This window comes from Lolium perenne, chromosome 5 (genome assembly GCF_019359855.2).
Source record: "Lolium perenne isolate Kyuss_39 chromosome 5, Kyuss_2.0, whole genome shotgun sequence".
NCBI lineage: Eukaryota > Viridiplantae > Streptophyta > Magnoliopsida > Poales > Poaceae > Lolium > Lolium perenne.
In genome coordinates, this window is record NC_067248.2 from 222,696,839 (window position 1) to 222,717,664 (window position 20,826).

The following is a 20,826-nucleotide window of genomic DNA, read 5'->3' on the forward strand; positions in this document are numbered from 1 at the left end:
AGAACCCGTGGTCACCAACACAGAGCGAAGCAGCAGTAACTGCCTTCTCTCCTGGTTAACGAGGGTGAAGACGGACGAACGGTCGTCGGTCGGAGATGGGCCTGCGAGATCTGGTGATGGGACGCTCCGTCTGCGCGGCGCCGGGATCGTCGTCCTCCTCCTCCAACCCCATCAGCTCCTTCGTCGACGCCTTCCTTGGCCACTCCCCTGAGGTGTGCGAAACCCTAGACCCTATCTCCATTTACAGATCGTACGGCGCCGATCTCCAGAAAATACGATTGTTGAGAGCTGGCTTTCGATTGCCAAGGTTGAGTAGATCATTTTTGTGGGGTTGATGTTGGGGCGGTTTGGCAGGACGGGGTTAAGAGTGCCTTGTTCATTTCCCGGTATCCAGGCAGGTGCTCGTATTTTGATCTCCTTCTGATCTGAGTGGTAGATCTGGGAATCTAGGAAATTAGTGAAACAGCAGTTTAATGTGCATCCATTTGTTGCACTTAAATTTCTATTATCCTTTTTTTAGGATTCACGTGAAACGATTATTTATGTGGTTGATCTAAATATCTTTACATTATGATTACCTTTTCACCACGTTGTGTGTTTAATGTTAGACGTAATGAAGGTAGCACCCTAAGTGTGTGAAGATGATATCGAATGTGCCATACCTAGTGCATCCTCACACACTTGAGTGTTAACCTGTTAACCCAGAATTGAGCTGAAACTTGGAACATTTTTTGACGGAACCTCGTCAGAGGGCGGGGAGCTCCCGCATTGCATTATAAGAAGAGGGAAAATGGTCCAATTAATAAGGGAAATCGGACCCAAAGACCATACATGCACGGTTAATTAAGGGAAAACCGTGAAACCGCACACCACACACCCAAAAACGAATCAAGGCACATCGTCCGATCCAGATACAAGAGTCCCTAGGCCCAAGACCATCAGGAACACCTTGTACCCAGCCAAGCCAACACCCACAACCTCTAGAGCACTCAAGAAACGAGATGGGTGCTCGCGAAAAACCTCACAACCGTGATTGGCCATTTACCTCTACCAACTCTCGAACAGCTTGGGTCGTCGCCGGCGTGACAGGCTTCTTACACATCCGCGGATAGGTCTTCATTTTTTCTTCCACCTCTTCCTCGGAGCCTTTCCTTGAGGTTGCTTCCTTTGGCAGATCTCCGAAAGACTCTGCCAACCTATGCTCAGCGCGCTTGGCAGCCTGGATGCAGCAATCCTTGTTCTTCTTTTCAAGACGTCCACTACGCCTCTTGGCACAAGTGGAGTCCCATTCAATCTGCACAAGGATCGGCGCATCAAGCAACGAAAGCGGCTCAGTGCAGCAGAAACTGCTCAAGTACTCATCCAACAAGGTGGACGGAGTCGGGCTCGACGACACCCCGTTGCCACGAAGCGGAGTGTCGGGCTTCTCATGCAGCTCTAGGCCATTGCCCAAAGGCACAGCCACTACAGCCTTGGCCTGCTCCTTCACGACATTCATTTGATATGTAAACGTGATTTTTTGGGAGGGAAATATATAGTGGGGCCGGCGGCTATGGAGGGATTATTTGCAGAGCCATATACACTAGTTGTAGAGGGGAGCCCTCAGGCAGCTTTTGAGGCGTGCCGCGCACAAAAGTGGTCACATGCAAGCTCAAAAGAAGATAGTCAACGTCCACCATCGAAGACAATATAGTACCGGGTCTTCCAAGTGCACTATCAATGAAAGGATTATATTTTTGCCTAAGCTATTATTTTCTTTCTAATAAAGTTTTTTTATTCAAGATAACAGAAGACATATGACTAGTGAGGGATGACAAAATACATGTGATGAAATAGGGAAAAATTAGCTACATGAAAATAGTTTTGTGGATAATATTTTAGTGAATAGTGTACTAAGCTTTCCACAACTGCATTTCCGTAATATAGACTTTTATGTGGTTATTTCGAAGATAACCACACAATATATAGCATTTAAATGTGAATCGTCCATTTTGTTTTTGTCAAAGGTACTAAGTTGGACAGGTTCTCGATTAATGATTATCAAACTGACTACGAGATGCTAATTTCGGCATTTGGACTGAAAGGAAATAATATTGTTTTGGAGTATAAAATAACTTCAAAGTGAACTTCAGTAAACAGAACTTTTTTGTGTTCCAGAAAAGTGAAATGGTTTTCTTCCTAAAATAAATTAGTTTGCAGGAAATGGCGTCTGTGTGTTGCAAGAAAAATTAGTTCTTTTTCAAAATTCGGTAGATTAATAGCATATGTGTATTACACACACTTCTTTTATTCAAACGATTATGTACACGTTCTTAAATTGGAAATCCAGTTAGTTTCCAGTTTTGGTTATATGAAATATAGTATATCGCTAGCTTGTACCTCTGGAAGGACCACCAATTGAAATTTCTACCATTGACAAATAGCTTTTTTTTGTATAGAGCTCTGCCTTTATGCGTTATAGAGGGGAAAATCCAAAAAATATAAAGGGATATGGTAATGCAATTGCACATAGCTTGAAAGTGAATATAGGTGGAAATAATATACAGGACACAAATGGCGGAAACTCTAAATGGAGTACGAGCTCCAGGAAGCCATTTGCAAAGCATCAAAAACATATTTTAAAGTTAAAAAGTCATGAAAATTCGGGGTTTCACCCATAATTTCTAATGAACTTATGCAGGGCAAGATGTCCAAAAGATAGAACATTTTAAGGTGCAGGTCCAGGAATTGTTTGATGTTTTCAGCTGATTTTTGGTTGATGTTTGATCCAAAGTTATAAATTTTTAAATCAACGTTTTAATTTTGATTCAAGTATAAGGCATTTCCCACCTTTCTCCATCAATTTGGACTTTTGGCTAAATTGGTTGGTCTATTAGCCAGTGTGTTGAGTGTCTTGAGTTGAAGACACAACTACCACATTTTTAAAAGTTCGATGCCTACTTTCGTTCTACGTTTAGGCATGTGGGAGCCACACGTGAGGCGGGGTGTTGAAGGATAAGCACGTTGCTCACCTTTCTTCCTTTTCTCAGACCTTTGGTTAAACTAGTTGGTGCATGTCATTCGGCAAAAAATATGGGTACTTGGGTAGAGGCTAAATCTGTTAGCTTCTCTATCTCTTTTTTTTTTGAGGTAATGTTAGCTTCTCTATCTCAAAAAGTGTAAAGCTTGATAGTTGTTGATTAGTCTGAAAACAATAGTAATGTAAATCTTGCTAGCTGTTGATTTTCCATAGTTCGAGGATTTAATTTCATTTAAGACTTTCTACTTTGGACATATACGGTCACTGGCTATAGCAGGGTTTTTTTTTTTGCGGGTAAAAAAACCTATACTTGGATCTTAGCAGTCAAGGTTCAAAATTTATAAGGGTGTGCCTACGTCTCAGTTGACTGAGATTTTCTTAAGTCTCAGTCAACTCAGAAAAGTGCAACTACAGTTCTGTTGCAACTCGGTTCAGTTGCACATTTCTGTCAGAAAAGTGCAATTGCACTTTTTTAACAGAAAAGTGCAACTCAAGGCACATTTTTGTAAGTGACTTAGACTTAAGAAAATCTCAGTTGACTGAGATATAGCAAAACCGAATTTATAATTCTAGGTAAGTAGTTACGTAAACGGTGGACCCTATAACTATGGATGTATCTCATTGGGAAACTCAGTTTCTGAAAAGTCTATTCCTTTGCTCATTATTTAACCAAAAAACTTTGCAAGGTTTTTGCATCTTTTTTTACTTTAATGTGGTCAATATTCTCAAATCTAGCAGGACATTATGATTAATCTACCTATGTTTTTGGTTGATGATTTTTTTGAAGCAATTTAGGCTGATAATTCTTTTTCAGCTTAAAAAGGAACTTTCAACAACGGCAGTTCTCCTGAAAACTTCTTCTGATCTGTTCAAGGATGTTCGTTTATCAACAGTTCCAGGCAATGAGAATGAGATCGAGCTAGATCAGAAATCTCCCAGAAGCATAAAGGTTATTCTTCCCAGTCCCCACTATTATATGTGTATCTGTGATTGTTTCCTAATTCCAGTTGAACATTGGCAGGACTTCGTTAATGGGCATCATGGATACACTTGTGGTGAAAATTTTAAAACCTCAATTCTTGCCGTTCCTGAAGTCAGTGGGAGCGACCCTCACTTTCAAGAGTCAGCACAAATTGGTACTGTTACCAGCATGAAGTTCATGCCCAAATTTGATGGCAAGTACAACAACGATGTGATTCTAAATATTTATAGTTACGTCAATGCATGACATAAAACTGACACATCCAATAAATCAATTAAACTGATGACTCTAAATCAAGTTTTGCTTGATTAGGTGCCTTTCCATATAAGACTACTACCACTTCCGTAGTATGTTTTGGAAATCCGTTAAAAATGTAGTATTTTTTGGACAACTAAATTAGCTTTCCAAAACATACTACATTTCGGAACAGAGGTAATAATTTTCTTAGTAACTTCGAAGATACTTCATAAATACAGAAGGCCAACAGACACCCTGAAGTTTGATACTTTTACTAGTTGATAAACTGAAACAATGCCATTTACTCAAAACCTTGTCCATTACAGAAGTTGCATGCATAGGGCACAATGGGTTTGCACTCTATGGTGTCCAATGGGACTCAAACACTCTGTAGTTAACCCTAATGCATTTTGTTTCAGGTCCACCAGAGATGGATGTTCATCATCGTTTGCATCAAAGTCCATTTGAACAATATGATGTTTTGATGCAACCCAAAGAATGTTTACAAGAACTGGTTAGCTTAATTTCTTATCTCTATACCTAAATATTATATGGAAATATGAGGGCAGAGGGCACAAAAAGCTTATTTGCTAACCAACATTTTTATCAGGTTAACAGATCAATGCTCTATACAGATGTTGTTTATGGTAATGAAATGGGATGGCCTCGAAAAATACGGCATCCACAAATGGTAAGTTCTGGAACCAACTTCGTACACCATTTTATGAGTTGCATAACAGTAGAACTGATGTCTTGCCACGCCCATTTGGCAGGTATATTGTGGTAGGATCTCTGAGTTTGAACAGGTTAGTGCCTTCTAAATTGCAAATTGCACTTTATTCAAGCTAATCAGTTCTTAGTTGGACATATAATTACGTTAGTTAATTATTCCGAGGTAAGATTTGACAAGGGCTATAAATGTATTTGAAAAATTAAATGTGTAATCACTTTTATATTGCTGACGGTATAAATTAACTTACATAATCGTTATACAACTATGTGAGTCAGCTTTGAAACAAAAAATATTTACTTGTGGTTTAGTTGAAATTGCAAGACCGTAATAAGTGCAATTATGTGCCACTCAGCAATATACCTGGGGTTCTGCAACTTGTGACACAGAACATGTGGATTTGTTTAATTTACTCCAATAAATTAGATGTTAAGGTTATAATAACTACATTTGATCATACTGCATGCACATTACTATATTTATTGTGGTCCATCACAACATACAACATGCTTATTTGTTACATAAAATGGTTTTACTCCTCTAACTGTACCATCTTGTTGTAACACCAGGCTCAGTCGGCTGAAGATCAGATAGATAGAACAGAGATTACAAACATGGTAGTTTTGGCGCAATCTGATACGCATGAACAAACTTCAGCGCATGATGATTATTCCAAATGTCAGGTATACCATATATGATGATCTAGATACTACTCTCCTTCATATTGGTTTCCTTAAGTTGACATTGTCCATTCCTCTCGGAACTTTTGTTGACATCAACATTTTCGTGCTGAGTGCCAACTGTTACAAGCTCATGTTGGTGTCCTATGCATCTCATGTATATATTTGGCGCGGGAGGGGGGCAGGAGGGGGGGGGGGGGGGGCAAAGGGCAGTAATAACTTAATTCAGTTGTTTGCACTTCCTGCAAACTGTTGGACGTGATCTGTAAATTTCGGTGGACTGTAGGCGGGTTTATATGATCATTCCACTACTGCTTTGAAATAATGCAATCTTTTTCTCTGCTATTGCTTAGTTGCCTACCACTTAGTATCGACGCTGATCCCAATTATTGCTTTCTGCAGGGACTGGGCATGACGAGCGTTGATGAATTTTCAGGTGGATGGTTGTCGTTCCTCGGGATTGCGCTAAGCCACCTGGCCGGCCTTTCTCAGCCAAGGTTTTTTGACGAGCCGATCAAATGGTATGAGCAGGTGATCGGACGTCGTGTATGGATCAAAATAGAAGGGCTGCAGCAACGCTCTGGGTGGTCGGTTATAGTGGAAGCTACGCGCAAAACACTCTTTGACGCCTTACAGGATGCGGCAATGCTAGCAGTTGTTACAATGAGGATACATTTCCCTCTTGAGTTCCGAGGCACTCCGTTCACGGTTCTGCCCATGGAGCCTGGACAGAGGAGCAAACTAGATTATCCTGCAATAGGGGGAGGTGCTGAGGCTGCCACTTTTATGGGTATCAATTACGATGATTTGGCGACTCTTCAGTGGCAGCGTTTCGCGTCCCTCCACCGTGAACGCTGGGAGTCTGATGAAGCTTTCGAGGAGAAAATCTTACAGAAATTGCAATCACTTGAAGTGGCCGGGAAGATGTTGAAAGGGCTCCCTCCAACGCGGGAGATTGATCAAAGAATTGCAGATATATTAAAGATGTATAATAAGGTGGAAGATCCTCTTGTTGCGGGTGACTGCGGTTGGTCTGTGTCAGTTTCAAACAAGATGCAGAAGGCAGAGTCGTTGCAGGTGCCATCTGATCAGGAGGAGATACCGGCTGCAAGCTCCCCAACAGTATCGGTCCGGTCCAGGCTTTGAGATCCACCAGTTTGTGTTGGTCAAACTATGATTACAATTCTACCTGTGTTGTAGATGTAATGGTTATATCCTTTGAGATTTAGGGTCATGACATGGTGCCGTGAACTCTGTTATAATCAGACCTCCTCTGTTGTAAACCATGTATGCGAAGACCTATATGATGGGTCACCGAGGTGTTTTGTGGTACCCTCAAATGAACCAGATCCGTTCATTTTGGCCAATTTGATGGTTATTAGCGTTTTCTACTGGTGGTAAAAAGATGTGAATCCCCTTCGTGGCAATCGCTCGCTCGAGCGATCGAATCTTGTAGGCGCAGAGCGCTCGCGCGGCAGCGTGAAGACAATTCCCTTTTCGCCGCGTCACGCCCCCTGTCACGCCTGTTTCTATTTCTGGTAACCGATCGACTTTCCCTTTTCGGCCCGTCGTTTTCGAATTATTTCGAATCGATTTCATGTTCCCTCCTTCCGCCCGTTCTCCTCTCTCCCCTGTTCTCCTCCCATTCAGCCCCGACGGAGAGGGCGACGGCGACGGCGGAGGCGAGGGTCCGATTCCCTGTGGCTAGTGTGCGACCTAGATTTCTCCTGCTCTCAGTTCACTAGCAAGGGCCAGTCGATTTCGGCGCTATAAGGTTAGTATTCAAACTGGATCTAGTGGGGAGATCTGGGTCTCGCCGGCCGGTTTGTTTGTCCGGCGAGGGATTGTTTCCACCGTGGATTATTCTGATGGGATTTTGTTTGTTTGGCGAGGGATTGTTCCAGCGAGGGTTTGTTTTTTGGGTGGAATTTGTTCTCCGCCTAGGTTCCTGATCCGTCTCTTGGTTCACAAATCTCCGTTATCTTGGTCTCGCCGGCCGGTTTGTTTGTCCGGCGAGGGATTGTTCCACCGTGGATTATTTCTGATGGGATTTTGTTTTGTTCGGCGAGGAATTGTTTTTTGGGTGGATTTTGTTCTCCGCCTAGGTTCCTGCTCCGTCCCTCGAATCACTGTTTTCCATGTTCATTGTAGTTATGATTTTGGCCCGTTGCACTGCTTTTCATCCTCCATTTTTAGGGTAATTGTAGCAGGAGATAGCAGAGATCATGGGACTTGTTTTCTAGGGGTTCACAAATCTCTGGTATGTGGTTTGTTTTATCAACTCACTTATTCACTTTTCATCAACAAGTATCTCAACGTTTAACCAACACATACGTTCTGAAGTTACCCACGTCCTTTTTCTATGTTAAGGGAATGATGAACTCATTTTTGTACTCCTACATATGTTTTTTGTTTGTTGCTGCTGCTTATTTCTACCTTTTTACAGTGGTGTTTTTTTGGTTGGGCTTGATATATTAACCAAGGCATTGTTATTTTGATTTTTTGACTTGTTATCATTTGATGTCACTAAGATTTTTTCTCATTATCATGGCATCTGTTTTTGTATTGCAGCGTTGTTGTTTCCATGGCGGGCAGTAAGAAACAAGGTGGTTATCAGCTAGGTGTTCGCAAAATGCCCAATGCTAGTGAGCGTGCTAGGAATCAGGCCTCTCCTTTTCCTGTTGTCAGGTTATATGAACATCTAAGTTCTGATCAGAAGAAATCGATTGAGGATATGGATCTTGGTTCAATGCTTGACATCAAGTGCCATGTTCTTCACAACCCTTTGATAAGCTGGCTTGCTCCTTTGTATGATAGTCATTCTCGAGAGTTTGTCATTCAAGGGCGTGGTAGAATCCCTCTCAATGCTGATTCCATTTACCGCACACTCGGTCTTCCGCGGGGGGATATTCCTATCGTGTATGCAATGGATTCTGTCATAGAGGCTCGTCTAGGTCCTTTGTTATTTCCGGGCCATAGCAGCACGCCGAAGATTACTGGTGTGTTCACAATGCTATCACAGATGAATCAGTATGATGACATTTTCAAGCAAGTTTGGATGATGTACCTTGTCTGTACTTTGCTTGCACCAACAACGTCGAACAAAGTCAGCAACAGATGTTATCCTATACTGGTATATGTGTTATCCTATAGTTTTTTAAAAATTCATTCAATTTTAGCATTTTTTTATTGATATATGTGCTTGTTTTTATTAATATATGTGAACAACCATTTTTACGCGGTGTTTATATTTTTTTTTGTAGGACAACATTAGCAATGTTAGGAACATGAACCTTTGTCAGTTTGTGTGCGATAGATTGCATGATGAGCTTTGTACTGGGAAGCCTTCTGGAGGCTGCCTGTTGCATGTTCAGTTACTGTATGTTGACTCTTTGGATATTAGCTCTCTTAACCTTGACCTTCCAGATGGTCGATTTGTTGCTAATATATGGTCAAAAAAAGATGTTGATACTGTGCTTGATGCTGACTTGAAGAGGGATGGATCTGGTTATGGGAATCTCGAGGTTAGTTAATCTTTTTGGGTTTCTCATCTTATGACATGAACTTATGGTCGATTTGTGCAAGCTGATGCATTTTTGTTTTCTGTTTTGTCACTAATATCAGTTGAAGCTACACCTTGCTATAAATTTCAACTTGTTTGGAGGGGCAGCTAGCTTTGAAAAATGGGTTGAAACCAATACTGCACCTAACTGCCCGAAAAATGTATGATACAGTGATAAGTTTTTTATTCAGTTTTTTGTTTTTAAATTTTGTATGGCACCATTACATTTTTTAGTATCTCTCTTCTTTTAAATGATTTTTCCCCTTCATTTTTTTGTGTTGTTTTTTGATGTAGCGTAAAGACAAGGTTGCTAGATTAATGGGTGAGTTTGCTTCTGGTCTCACTGGTCTAATGAGTAAGCTTGTTCAAGGTTTGACTGAAGTTGATGATGATGAAGTTGTGGATACTGCAAAATTTGATAAGACATTACGTTCTCAAATGGTCGCTTCTCGTTCATTGGATGATGGGGGTGCTGCAAACACATCCTCTCCTATTGCGCAATCAACTTATGATCGTCCTGCTAAGATTGTAGGGAAATCACCAATACGCCGTCTGAAGAATGTGCCTTGCAACCAGAGTGCTGATGCTACAGATGTTGGAGGGGATGTGCCTTGCAACCAGATTGCTGATGCTACAGATGTCGGAGGGGATGTCCTTTGCAACCAGAGTGCTGATGCTACAGATGTCGGAGGGGCTATTACTGCTGATCCATTGAATGTTGTTGATTCCGTTTCATCACCTGTCTTTGAGCAAACTAATGTTGTAGTCGAGGCCCCTGTGGTTGAGCAAACTCATGTTACCAGGTCTGCTGCAAAAGCAGCTTGTGCTGCCAAAGTGCCATGTCAAACTGATAAGGTACCAGTGGTCAACTTCAGTGACAATATGTCTGACGGCGAGAGTTATCATTCTGGCAATGACAGTGATTATGCTGATGAAGCTGTCACTGCTTGCTTTGTTATTCAAAGCAGATGTCATGTGGATGGAGGTGAGCATGCTGATATCGTGTTGTCGGAATGTGCAGCCGTGCCAAGCCAGACAACTCTTTCTGGTGTTGTGACAGTTGTTCCCGGTGTTTCTCCTCAAGTGGTTTCCAGCAGTGTACCCATGGATATTGATGGTGCTGTTGCGGAACCATCTGATGCTGATGCTCTAGTACGTTTTATGGAAACTGATATCACTGTTTCATCAGCAGATAATAGGATTGTGTTTCAGGGTCTTGAAAATCTTGCAGAAACTGCTGCTATGCATATTGATGGTGTTGTTGATGAGCGAGATATAGATAATGGGAAGCAAGTTTTATCTGAAACAAATGAAGCTGATCTTCTTCGTGCCAAAGATGCCAGTGTTGATGGTGCTATCATTTTTGTCGGTATGAAGTCAGGCGAAGATCTGAGTTCTAGCCCTGAGGTTGCTGTAATGAATGAAGACAATGGGAAAGGATTATCTGATGGTTATGATGCTGTCAGTGAGACAATCAACGACGTTGTGAATGATTTGAAAAGGAGTAGCTCTGCTCTCGATGCTTCTGAAGCAAAACGTAGTTGTGTTGTACGCGAGGATCGTTCTGTTAATCCTGTACAGAATGTACCGTCATCTGCTTCTAAGAAGAAGCCCAATGTGAGAGGCAGAAGGTATTTTTGATCGACCCTGTTTGAAGTTACTCACCAATGTATTTCATGTGTACTTACCAACATTTCTGTTGTTGCATTTTCTTACATTTTCCCTGTAAATGTATTCATGTCTTTTCTTTTTGCTCCTTTGTTTTTCGTGTAATTTTACCAATTACTATCTCATGAACTTACCAATGCCTTTTTCTGGTAGTTATCAAACGCTGATTTGTTTTGCATGACATAGTATGTTTTATACTTCATTGTTTTGGAGTTTTTTCTAATATTTTTAAGTTTTTGCTTTTTTACAGGCCAGCTGTTTCTAAAAGTCAGGTTGCTACAAGATCTTCACCACGACGACCTCCTAGAGGTACTTCTTCAGGTGTTGCTGATAACATTGCAGTTAAATCAAAAGTGTATACTTTGAAAGACCGCCTTGAAAGCTCAACAAAAATTCACGCTGCTGGAACATCTCCTTTAGTTGAAACTGGTAGTCAGATTTCAGCAGAGAGTGGTTCTGATGAGGTTGTTTTTAAGGATGATGTTGTCCCTTCCAAGTCTACAAGTGAAACTGTTCCAACAGGAAAAGAATCTACACATGAGGATCCAGTTGAAGTTAGCTGTGCAACTGGTAGCCAGATTTCAGCAGAGGGTGGTTCTGATGTGGTTGTCCCTTCTAAGTCTACAAGTGAAATTGTCCCAACAGGAAAAGAATCTGCACATGAGGATCCAGTTGAAGTTAGCTTTGCAACTGGTACCCAGATTTCAGCAGAGGGTGGTTCTGATGTGGTTGTCCCTTCTAAGTCTACAAGTGAAATTGTCCCAACAGGACAAGAATCTGCACATGAGGAACCACTTGAAGTTAGCTTTGCACCTCCAGATTCTGGTACCAGTGTTACAAATCAGATGGCTGATCCTGTTGGCGATGTTGACCATCATGCATCTGCTTCTACTGGAACAACTGTTGATGTTGCTCGTGATGTTGAACAAAATGCAACAACTTCTCCACAAGGTATTTGCTCTCTCTTTTTTTCGTTGTATCGCTTTATGTTTTGTATTCATTAGTTTTCATTCTTATTGTTCGTTTGACGAAGTAAGAAACATCTTTTTATCAGATCAAATTGTTACTGTTGTTAAGAGAGCTAGATTTGTTGCTGTTGATGGCAAACTCAGTCTCACTCCTGGCATCCCTATAGATCTTTCTGCTTATCATATTTCTGTTGTAAATACATCTGCGTCTGAAAAAAGCGCTTCTCCAGCTGGTAATATGATTTTTTGTGTTGTGCTCTTTTTTATTTCTTTTTTTCATTTGTTTTGTTTGTCACGCTGCTGCTCACAATATCATTGTTTTTGCGCAGAGGCATTAGGAAATGCTGATGTTCATGATTCTACCATTTCTGCTGATGTTGTCAAACAATCAGAAACTGCAAATGTGTCATCTATCCCTCCTACTGGTTAGATCACTTTTCTATCTTTGTGTTTTATTTTTACAGTTTTTACTTTCTTATTCATTTTCTTTGTGTTTTTTACTTAACCTTTTTTACTTATTACATGTTTCTGTGCATGTCTTGTTCCATCAATTCATCTACGACCGTTCTGCGTATTATCTCCCACTTGTAATCCATATATGCAGAATGCGTACCATCAGGGCAAGTAAATGCACGTATTCGTAATACGTTTACAAGGAACAAGATAGGGAGGAAGAAAAAGAACTAATTGTTATTTTACAAAACCTGTTTTTTTATGGATCATTTGGTGTGGCGAAGTGATGGTGCTGTTGAGTTGGTCGATGTATTAAATTTAATTTTATTTTATATGGGGGAACAATATCCTGTATGAACGCTATGTAATTTATCCCTTTTATATGTAATGGATGATTACCTTGTTTTGAATAATTTGGCTCTGTGTGAGCGACTACTGTTTGTTTTTGTGCTGTGAGTGCATATGATTTTTTTATTTTTGTATTTTGTTTAAATTCATTGTTTTGTATGTATTTTTTGTGTTCCCTTTTCTTATTTCCTCTCTCTTTTGTTTTTTGGACCCTTTTCTTTTTTTTATACCTTCATTTTTGTTTTTTATTTTGGCTACATGTGCGGCGATGTTTATTTTGTCAATGAAGACGGAGGTGCAACTGACCTTTCAAGAATATTGTTTTGCTGACTCTGTAGATGGATTGCATCCTGTAGTCGCCACCGAAATCAGTAACAATGAAGCTGGTATGTCCTACTCTATCTTGTAGTTTAAGTTATATTTTCTTTTCTTGTTTTTTCATATAGAATATCATGTCTTTGTTTTTTTACACTTTGTTCACTTTGTAATTCTCTTTTTATTCCTTTTTTGTTTTGTTTTTCTGATTTCTCAGATGATTTGGAGGTCCTTTATATTACTCCAGCTTTGCCAGTACCTGTTCAGAATTTATCTGTTGCCAGTAGAACTCCAAGGACTAGGCTACGCATGGAAAGTTACTTGCACTGATGAGCAAGAATTATTGTACCAGCAAGTTATAAAGCACAACAGCTACTCTGAACACTCTAAAATAAAAGAGTATGTCAGTTTTTTCATGTATACGCAATGATGTTATTTTCAGATAATTCATTACTTTTTAGCAACTTAGTTTGTTCATGCATTCTTTTTTTGGCAGATCAAGGTTCTTGATGATTGACCCTATGTGGGTTTCCACTGGTGACTTGGCTAGTAGTGTTATGCCTTCTGGAGAACTGTCAACAACGGTTGCCGAAATTGGAATTGCTGTTCTTCAGGTTGACTGTCCGAAGAAGAAGATCATTTTCCCATGGATAGTAACTGTTTATTTGCTTGAAAGAAGATTTAATTCAAGAATACTGCAGAAACATTTCAGGATGGATGATAAGTATAAACTTAGTCACCAAAATCTGGTAAACTTTTCTGTGTTGATGTTTTTCGATTTGTGTTACTTGTGAAAATTATTTTTTATTTCCCCAGTCCTTCTTTTCATCTTTCATTTTTGTTTTTTTCAGTTGTGTTTTGCTGTCCTTCAGAATCTTGGAACAGAAAAGAAGCCCTGTGGTCATTGGTATTCACTGTTCTTGAATTTTGAGAAAAAAAGGTTTGAAGTTCTTGATTCTGCGTGTGGTCCTGATGACGAATCGCTCATTAATCATTCTAGCGATCTAGTTGATGCTATCAAGTGCATGTATCGTATAAATTACTCCAGTTCATCAAAACAGATTGATGACTATGAGTTGGTTTTCATTGAAGCTCCTAAGCAAAATAACAAGTATGTTCTCTTCTTTATCTAACTTATGCTTTGTTCACTGTTGGACATTTTTTTGTATATGATAGCTCACAAATCTTTTTTTGTATCTTTTTTTTGAAGCATTGATTATGGTTATTTTATGCTTAAGTTCCTTGAACTTTGGAATGGCCGTGTTGTACCTGCTATCACTTATGATCAGATACCAGAACTTAGGAAGGTCCTAACATGGAATTGGTTAAACCACCCTCTCAACAAGTTGCAGAATTGGAGGTACCTGTTGGAAAGCAACGCTCTGTGAGGTATGAACTACCAGATGCAACTCAAATAAACTACCACTTACAGCATAAATAAGCTACTTCTCTTTTTACTTGCAGTCTGATTAATCAGCATTTTTTCTTATTCTTTTGGCTTGGTAATTTGTAACATTAACAATTGGTAAATATATGATTTAGTGGTTGGTGAGAGGGGGAAGGTTGGTATTTTGTTATGAGCTAAAATGTAATTTTGTCTATTTTTTGTAACTTAATTTATTGTTGTTCGTGGAATTATCAAAAGGCTGGTAAACAATATGCTCAGAGGTTGATAAACACTTTGAAGAGCGGTTGATAACTTTCAAGAATTCGACCTGGTCAGGGGTGTTTTTGGGGGATGGTGTTGATAAGTTCATGTTCTTTTTCACAGCTGTTTGATAGGCTACTGGGTTGATAATTTTTCACGTTTGTTACATTTGATAAACAACTGCTTGGAGGGTTGATACATAACTGGTCAGGGCGTTGATAAGTACATTTTCTTGACAGACGACTGGGTTGATAATTATCAAGGATAGTTTTCATAATTTATGGAACGGAAAAATAATTATCCAAATTGTCGTATTACAAGTTCGTACGACATACACAGCATGACCATTACACAAATGATTGGACTCCTTTTTTCATTGCATAGTTCCATCCTGCTTTTCGCTCATCCTCCTTGCTTTGTCATGGGTTCCCTTCTTCTTTATTGGAATCCATTACTGGTATGTTCATGCCAACCTGTGTATTTTTTGTACATGGGATAAATTTAGTAAATGGTAATAACTCTTTTAATAGTTGATTGTACTTCTGTGTATATTTTCTGTAAGTTAGTACAGTACCTTGTCTCTGTCTGGGCATTTTGGTCTTTTGTGTCCAGGCAACCTGCAAAGTCCACACAATCTTGGTGCAGCCTTTTTCTTTAGTTTTGCAGCAGATTTCTCATGGAAATTCATAGGTCTTTCACCTAGGTTGAACCCTGGATTTCCTGACTGTGGTGGATCCTTATAAGGGCGATGCGCATCTTCATTTTTTTCTTCGTCACTTGAATATTTCTCCTCAGGGTGTATCTGTTCATTGTTGTGTCCATGATTGTTGTCTTCTCTCTCTTCATGACGCATATTGTCAGTATCTTGTTGAACTGGGTCATCAACCTTTTTTCTCTTACGTGTGACCTTTTCTTTCGTCTGGAGGCGTTCAACTGCATCTTTGCATATAGATTTCTTCAGCTCAGCAACTCCTTCAGCAAACAAGTCGTATGACCTATCATCCGTGCAGACAGTAGATAGTATGTGTGATATTTTGCTCATTTCAATTGCGTGTCTAACAGCCAAGTGTGTATTCTGTGATGCTGTATTGCCTCTTCTCTTCGTCAATCGTGCTACTTCTATCCCAGCTGCAGTAGTCCATCTAGGGTTGATGAAACTGACAGGAAGCTCAGTCAAACCAATATGAGTAGCCACCCTCAAGACATGGCAGCATTGTATTCCATCACGAGCCATCTTTGAGCACGAGCATTTGTACACATCCTCATCAGGGGAAACACTAACCATATATGTTGATCTGGGGAACTTTGCATTCCTATAGTTAGTCACCCTAATCACTCTGTATAATCTCTTCTCTTCCACAACTTCAACATTGTAAGCAGTACCCTTACTTAGCTCTTCAGCAAACTTGCCGTATATTGGGTCTGTGTAGATTTTCATAGCTTCCCTTTCAAGAGGGTTGAATCCCCAATTCACAGACTCCTTGAACTCACTTTTCTCTCTTAGGCGATCTAGGCCGGACTGTTTCTTTTCTTGTATTATGATATACTCCTTGAAGAATGTTGCAATCGAGTCCTTCCTTTTTACGTAGTGTTTGAATAAGGAGTTTGTGCTCTCACTTCTTCCCGTCGATGAAGTGAATGGGAAGAATCTCTCTTTGAAATATGCTGGGACCCACTGAGCTCTGATGTCATATATCCTGTCCAGGTGTGGCTCTCCCAAAGCATTATGACGCTCTAGTAGATCATGCCAGCTATTTTCGAATTCCTCTGGAGTAAATGAGTTCCTTATAACTGCTCTTAGTTCTTCCTTTAGAGTCCCTCTTACTGTGAAGAATAGGGACAACTTGTCATCCAGGTTCTTGCTGATGTGAAAGTTGCAGAAACGGTGCACTGTGTAAGGTAATGCTTTAGATATTGCAATCCACATTGCAACATCTTGGTCTGTTATTATAGTTTCTGGGTGCTTGTTGTCCATGGCAGACAGGAATTCCTCAAACAGCCACTTGAAAGTGTCTGCTCTCTCATCCTCCAGCAATCCTACTCCAAACACGACTGTTTTGCCATAGTTATCAACCCCTAATATTGGAGCAAATGGCATCCCATACTGGTTGGTTGAAAATGTTGTATCAAATGATACAAATTGACCAAACTTTGAGTAGTTTGCCCTCCCTATTTGGTATGTCCAAAATATACTTTTCACTCTATTATCGCTGTCAACATCAATTGAATGTCTAAATCCAGGCATCTTTTCACGTGCTTCCTTGAATAGTAGCAGCAACTCTTCAATGTCCATGTTCTTAATTTTCTTTCTTTCTTTTGCTAGCTCGTTTTCTAGGTTTTTTGTATCAAATGGAACTGCCCTGAAGTTTCCCCTTGTTTTCCTGAATATTTTCATTATGTTCCTGGGTGGAACTCTTGTCTCTTGTAGGATGTGGATTAGAGTCTTGTCTGAGGCAGACATTGACCTGTGACACTTCATGAACCTTACTATCCACTCTGACGGAGCTAGGTTGTGGTTATGTTCTAGTCTTATGTTACTTATTGACCACTTTCCTCTGTATTCCTTCACAAACATTCTGACTTTGCATTTTGTCTGCACAATCCTGGAAGTCCGTCTCTGTTTGAGTGCACTATCAACGTATGTATCGTCACGGCACCTGTTGCATGCGAATGTCTGTCTTGTTATTTCATTGGTTTTTCTAGACTCGTAGGAGGTGTCCTTTTTTATTGCAAATCCATCCCTTCTTGCGTACACTGCAAAGAAGAAGAATGCATCCTCTTTTGAATCGAATTCCATCCCAACTGTGGGAGTAGATGCCTCTGATATTTCTTGCATTGTTGGATACTTCTTGTTTGCAAACATTCTGTCCATTTCAAGCTCTTCAGCAGTCGGTTCCTCTGGATTCAGCACTGACTCAAGAATTTCTTCATATTTATCATCTTCTTTGTTCCCATGCTCATTACCATTTGAATAATCAGCATTGTCAGCTGGGCAGGCATTCTCACCAGCAAATGATGCACCATCTGCATGCATTTCTGGGATGTTGCTATCAGCATATCCTTCGTTGTCTTCGTTCTCGAATTTGAGCACCTGGTTTCACATAGATGCATCATGGTTTTTTGGGGTATCAGCTATAGTGTTTTGTTAATGTCTCCCAAAGAAACTCAATGCTTTACTTTATTTTGTTGTAAATTATGTTACATGAAGCAATTTGACATGTTACCTCATTTAAATCGAAGTCCTTGCATTTTTGTTTGCTCGCCCTTGTGATGTTTGATGACATATGTCCTTCCTCTTCGGAGTTTTGCTTGTGCATGTAAAATCTTTCTTGAACTGCTTGTAGCTCTGCCAAGCTTTCGAGCTTAGCTTTCTCTTTCCTTCTCTGAAGAAATGCCTGTAATGTGTAACAAAGACTTTTATTAGTTTTCTTTTTTTGAGGATATGAACAAATCCCATCTCCATAGTCTGCAGAGGTTCATTACCTGTGCAAATTTATCTACCATCCTCCGGCTCTGTATTGGTGTCTTCCCTGTCATAGATCCAAATATACTTTCAGCAGCAGTTGTTCCATCCTCCTGTTGTGTTTTTCCTGACTCATTCGCTTTTGTTGTATCCATCTGCAACAAAAATTATTGTTAGATCAGAGTTATTCTTTCTGTTTTACATTTTTTTCATAGTCACATGTTTATGTATACGAGTTTCAATCAATGTTTTTTTCATATCTGCCTTTTTCAGATAATGGAGGATTTAACTTTTTTGTGTGCAAGTCAATAGGAGTCTGTGGAGCTATGGACAAAGAATTATGGACAGATGATACACATTGTCACCATTTTTTTATTCGTGTCCTGTGTAATTTTTAGTAGACAGGAGGATATTAACAGATTTTTTCTTATTTCTGTCTCTTTTTGTATTTCTTTTCTTGAGATGTGTAAAGCGATCAATGTTCTGTAAGTTTCTTTCTGTGATGTACATAGTATTTTTTCCCATGTAATATTCTACTATGCTGAACCTTTTCTATATTTTTCTATTATGATAAATGAAGGTAATGAACAGATGATTTTGTAGTTTTTCTAGATGAAAAATGCATGTGCTAGTTGAATTAAGGACTAACCTTTCCTTTTATACCATATGCTGGTGGGTGAATTTCCTCTCTCAGATCAAGGACTCATCCCGTAAACCACTTGGATGATTTTGTCTATAACCTAAGCACCCTAAATCTCTCTCTCTAGTTCTTTTTCTGCCTGAAATTTGTATTTTCGACCGGGGGGTAGAAGTTCTTCGTGACTGGGTTAAAGAAAAGGAGGATTCTTAGATTTCGTCCGTCTGGTCCACTTGCTCCATTGTTTTGATGTGCACCAGGCGGAAGCTTTTTTGTTTGGTTGAGGAGAGAGATGGTGGCGATGGTTGGTGGCGGAGGAGATGGATCTGTCCCCGATCAGATCCTGGGGAAGAAGGATTTTATCTCCTTATTTTTTCAGTTTTTACTGATGAGGTTTTGATTATTCTGTATGTGACCCTGTTTCTTATATATCTTCCCCTATTTTTCATTTCTATCCTTGTGTGTGTTCCTGTCCACCTGTTCCGTGGGTATTGTTTATACTTATCTTTTTCGACGGGTTTTATGTCAATAAGTAGATCGTACCTAACCCGACGGTTTCGTCTTGTCTGGAGTTGGAGCTGTCCCCTTTCCCTTTTCATTCTCTTTCCTCTCCCGACCATTCTCCATCAATCTCGTATATTTCCTCCAAGAAGGCGCTAGGCGTGTACGGAGGAGAAACCATGGGCAGATCCATCTAGGTCGTGTTTTCATATCTGTTTTTTTGTCCTGCCCTATGTTTCCTTTTTAATTTCTTCATACCTATACGTTTCTTCCAGCTCGTACGATCGCTGGTTTTCGTACCTCTTTTTGTTTGGCTTTTTTTTTTCTTTTGCAGATCCAATGATTTTTGTCCCGCTTATTTTATGACGATTCATCTATATTCCCCTGTCCCTTTTTCCTGGATGATTTTTTGTTTTCCTCCAGGATTTTGTTTGGTTTTCTGTCCATATTGCTCTTCTCCTCTCAGCAGTTCCTTTATTCGAATGACTGAAATATCTATTGTGTTAATCAAGGTACATCAACTTCTTTGTTTTTGCAGGGTATGGATAATAATCTTTCAAACTAGCAATCCTTCTTCATATATTTTCTTCCATCTGCAAGCCATGGATGGGAATGATGCAGCGAAGGTATAACATGATTTGTTGTGTAGTCTCTTTTTTCTTGTGTTTATCTGTTTTGTGTCTGTCCCAAATTATATATGTTTGCTTCTAGTTGATCATTTTTTAAATTTTTGTGTGCCTAGTTCCTGGTTAGTATGGAAGCTTACTTTTGATAGGAATTTGTTCACTACTCATTGGGTATATGTTTTCATGTCTGAATTTTCGTTTGTTCCTGTTCCCTTTTCCAAGAAAATAATTCAAATGTCATCGAATACCTTATTTTTCATATTACATCGTTGATAGGTCTGTCAACCTCTTTTTGTATTTGTTTTAGAATACATAGTTGATGTTCATCAACCTGAAACGACTATTCGATGGCATGTGTACAAGGTAGCGTGAATGCCGTCATTTGATTGACTGTTGTGTTCATTATATGGTGTTTTATCTGTGTGTAGAAGGTGTCGACATGAAGTGTACTGTCTCTTGTCTCACTGGGGTAGTACTGGTTTGTATTGAAGAATATCTTTTAGGGATTGTTCACTATTCACTGGGTATATGCTTTCATTTCTTAATTTTGTTTGTCCCTGTTCCTCTTTTATAGAAAAAGAAAGCACACACCATCGAATACTACATGTTCACATTACATCGTTAATAGTTGTTGTGACCTAATTTTTTGTATGTTAAGACTACATACTTGCTGTTCATCAACATGTACCAACTATTCGATTATTTATTTTTAATCATGTAATTTGCAATTATCAGGGCTTTAGGACCAAGCTCTCGCTTCCTAAGTTTCTTGGAGTGACTAGACGGTTGACAGCTACTCAGAAGAAGCTTGTTGCTGATATTGGTCTTGAGCAACTGCTCTATGTGACCTGTGATTACCTTCCTAGGAGTCTCATCGCTTACCTGGTAGCTAACTTTGATTCGCAGACTAGGTCGCTATCTCTAACTAATGGCCCTCCTGTCAAATTCAGTGCCTATTGTATCAACAAAGTTCTCGGTACACCCATCGG

The 20,826-nt window shown here is 39.7% G+C and overlaps 1 protein-coding gene across 2 annotated transcripts; it reads left to right on the plus strand.

Annotated features, from left to right (window-relative positions):
• The first annotated feature begins 3 nt into the window (after positions 1–3).
• On the plus strand, positions 4–7,015 carry LOC127302031 (uncharacterized). 2 transcript variants are annotated; one of them, XM_051332375.2, is made up of 8 exons: positions 4–212; positions 3,834–3,968; positions 4,041–4,194; positions 4,658–4,752; positions 4,849–4,929; positions 5,012–5,044; positions 5,538–5,651; positions 6,051–7,015. In XM_051332375.2, the coding sequence occupies exons 1-8, from the start codon at positions 96–98 to the stop codon at positions 6,792–6,794; spliced, it is 1,473 nt and encodes a 490-aa protein (XP_051188335.1). In that variant the 5' UTR covers positions 4–95; the 3' UTR covers positions 6,795–7,015. The 2 variants fall into 2 exon arrangements, with proteins under 2 accessions (XP_051188335.1, XP_051188336.1); XM_051332376.2 differs by having other exon boundaries at positions 4,041–4,155.
• The last annotated feature ends 13,811 nt before the right edge of the window (positions 7,016–20,826 follow it).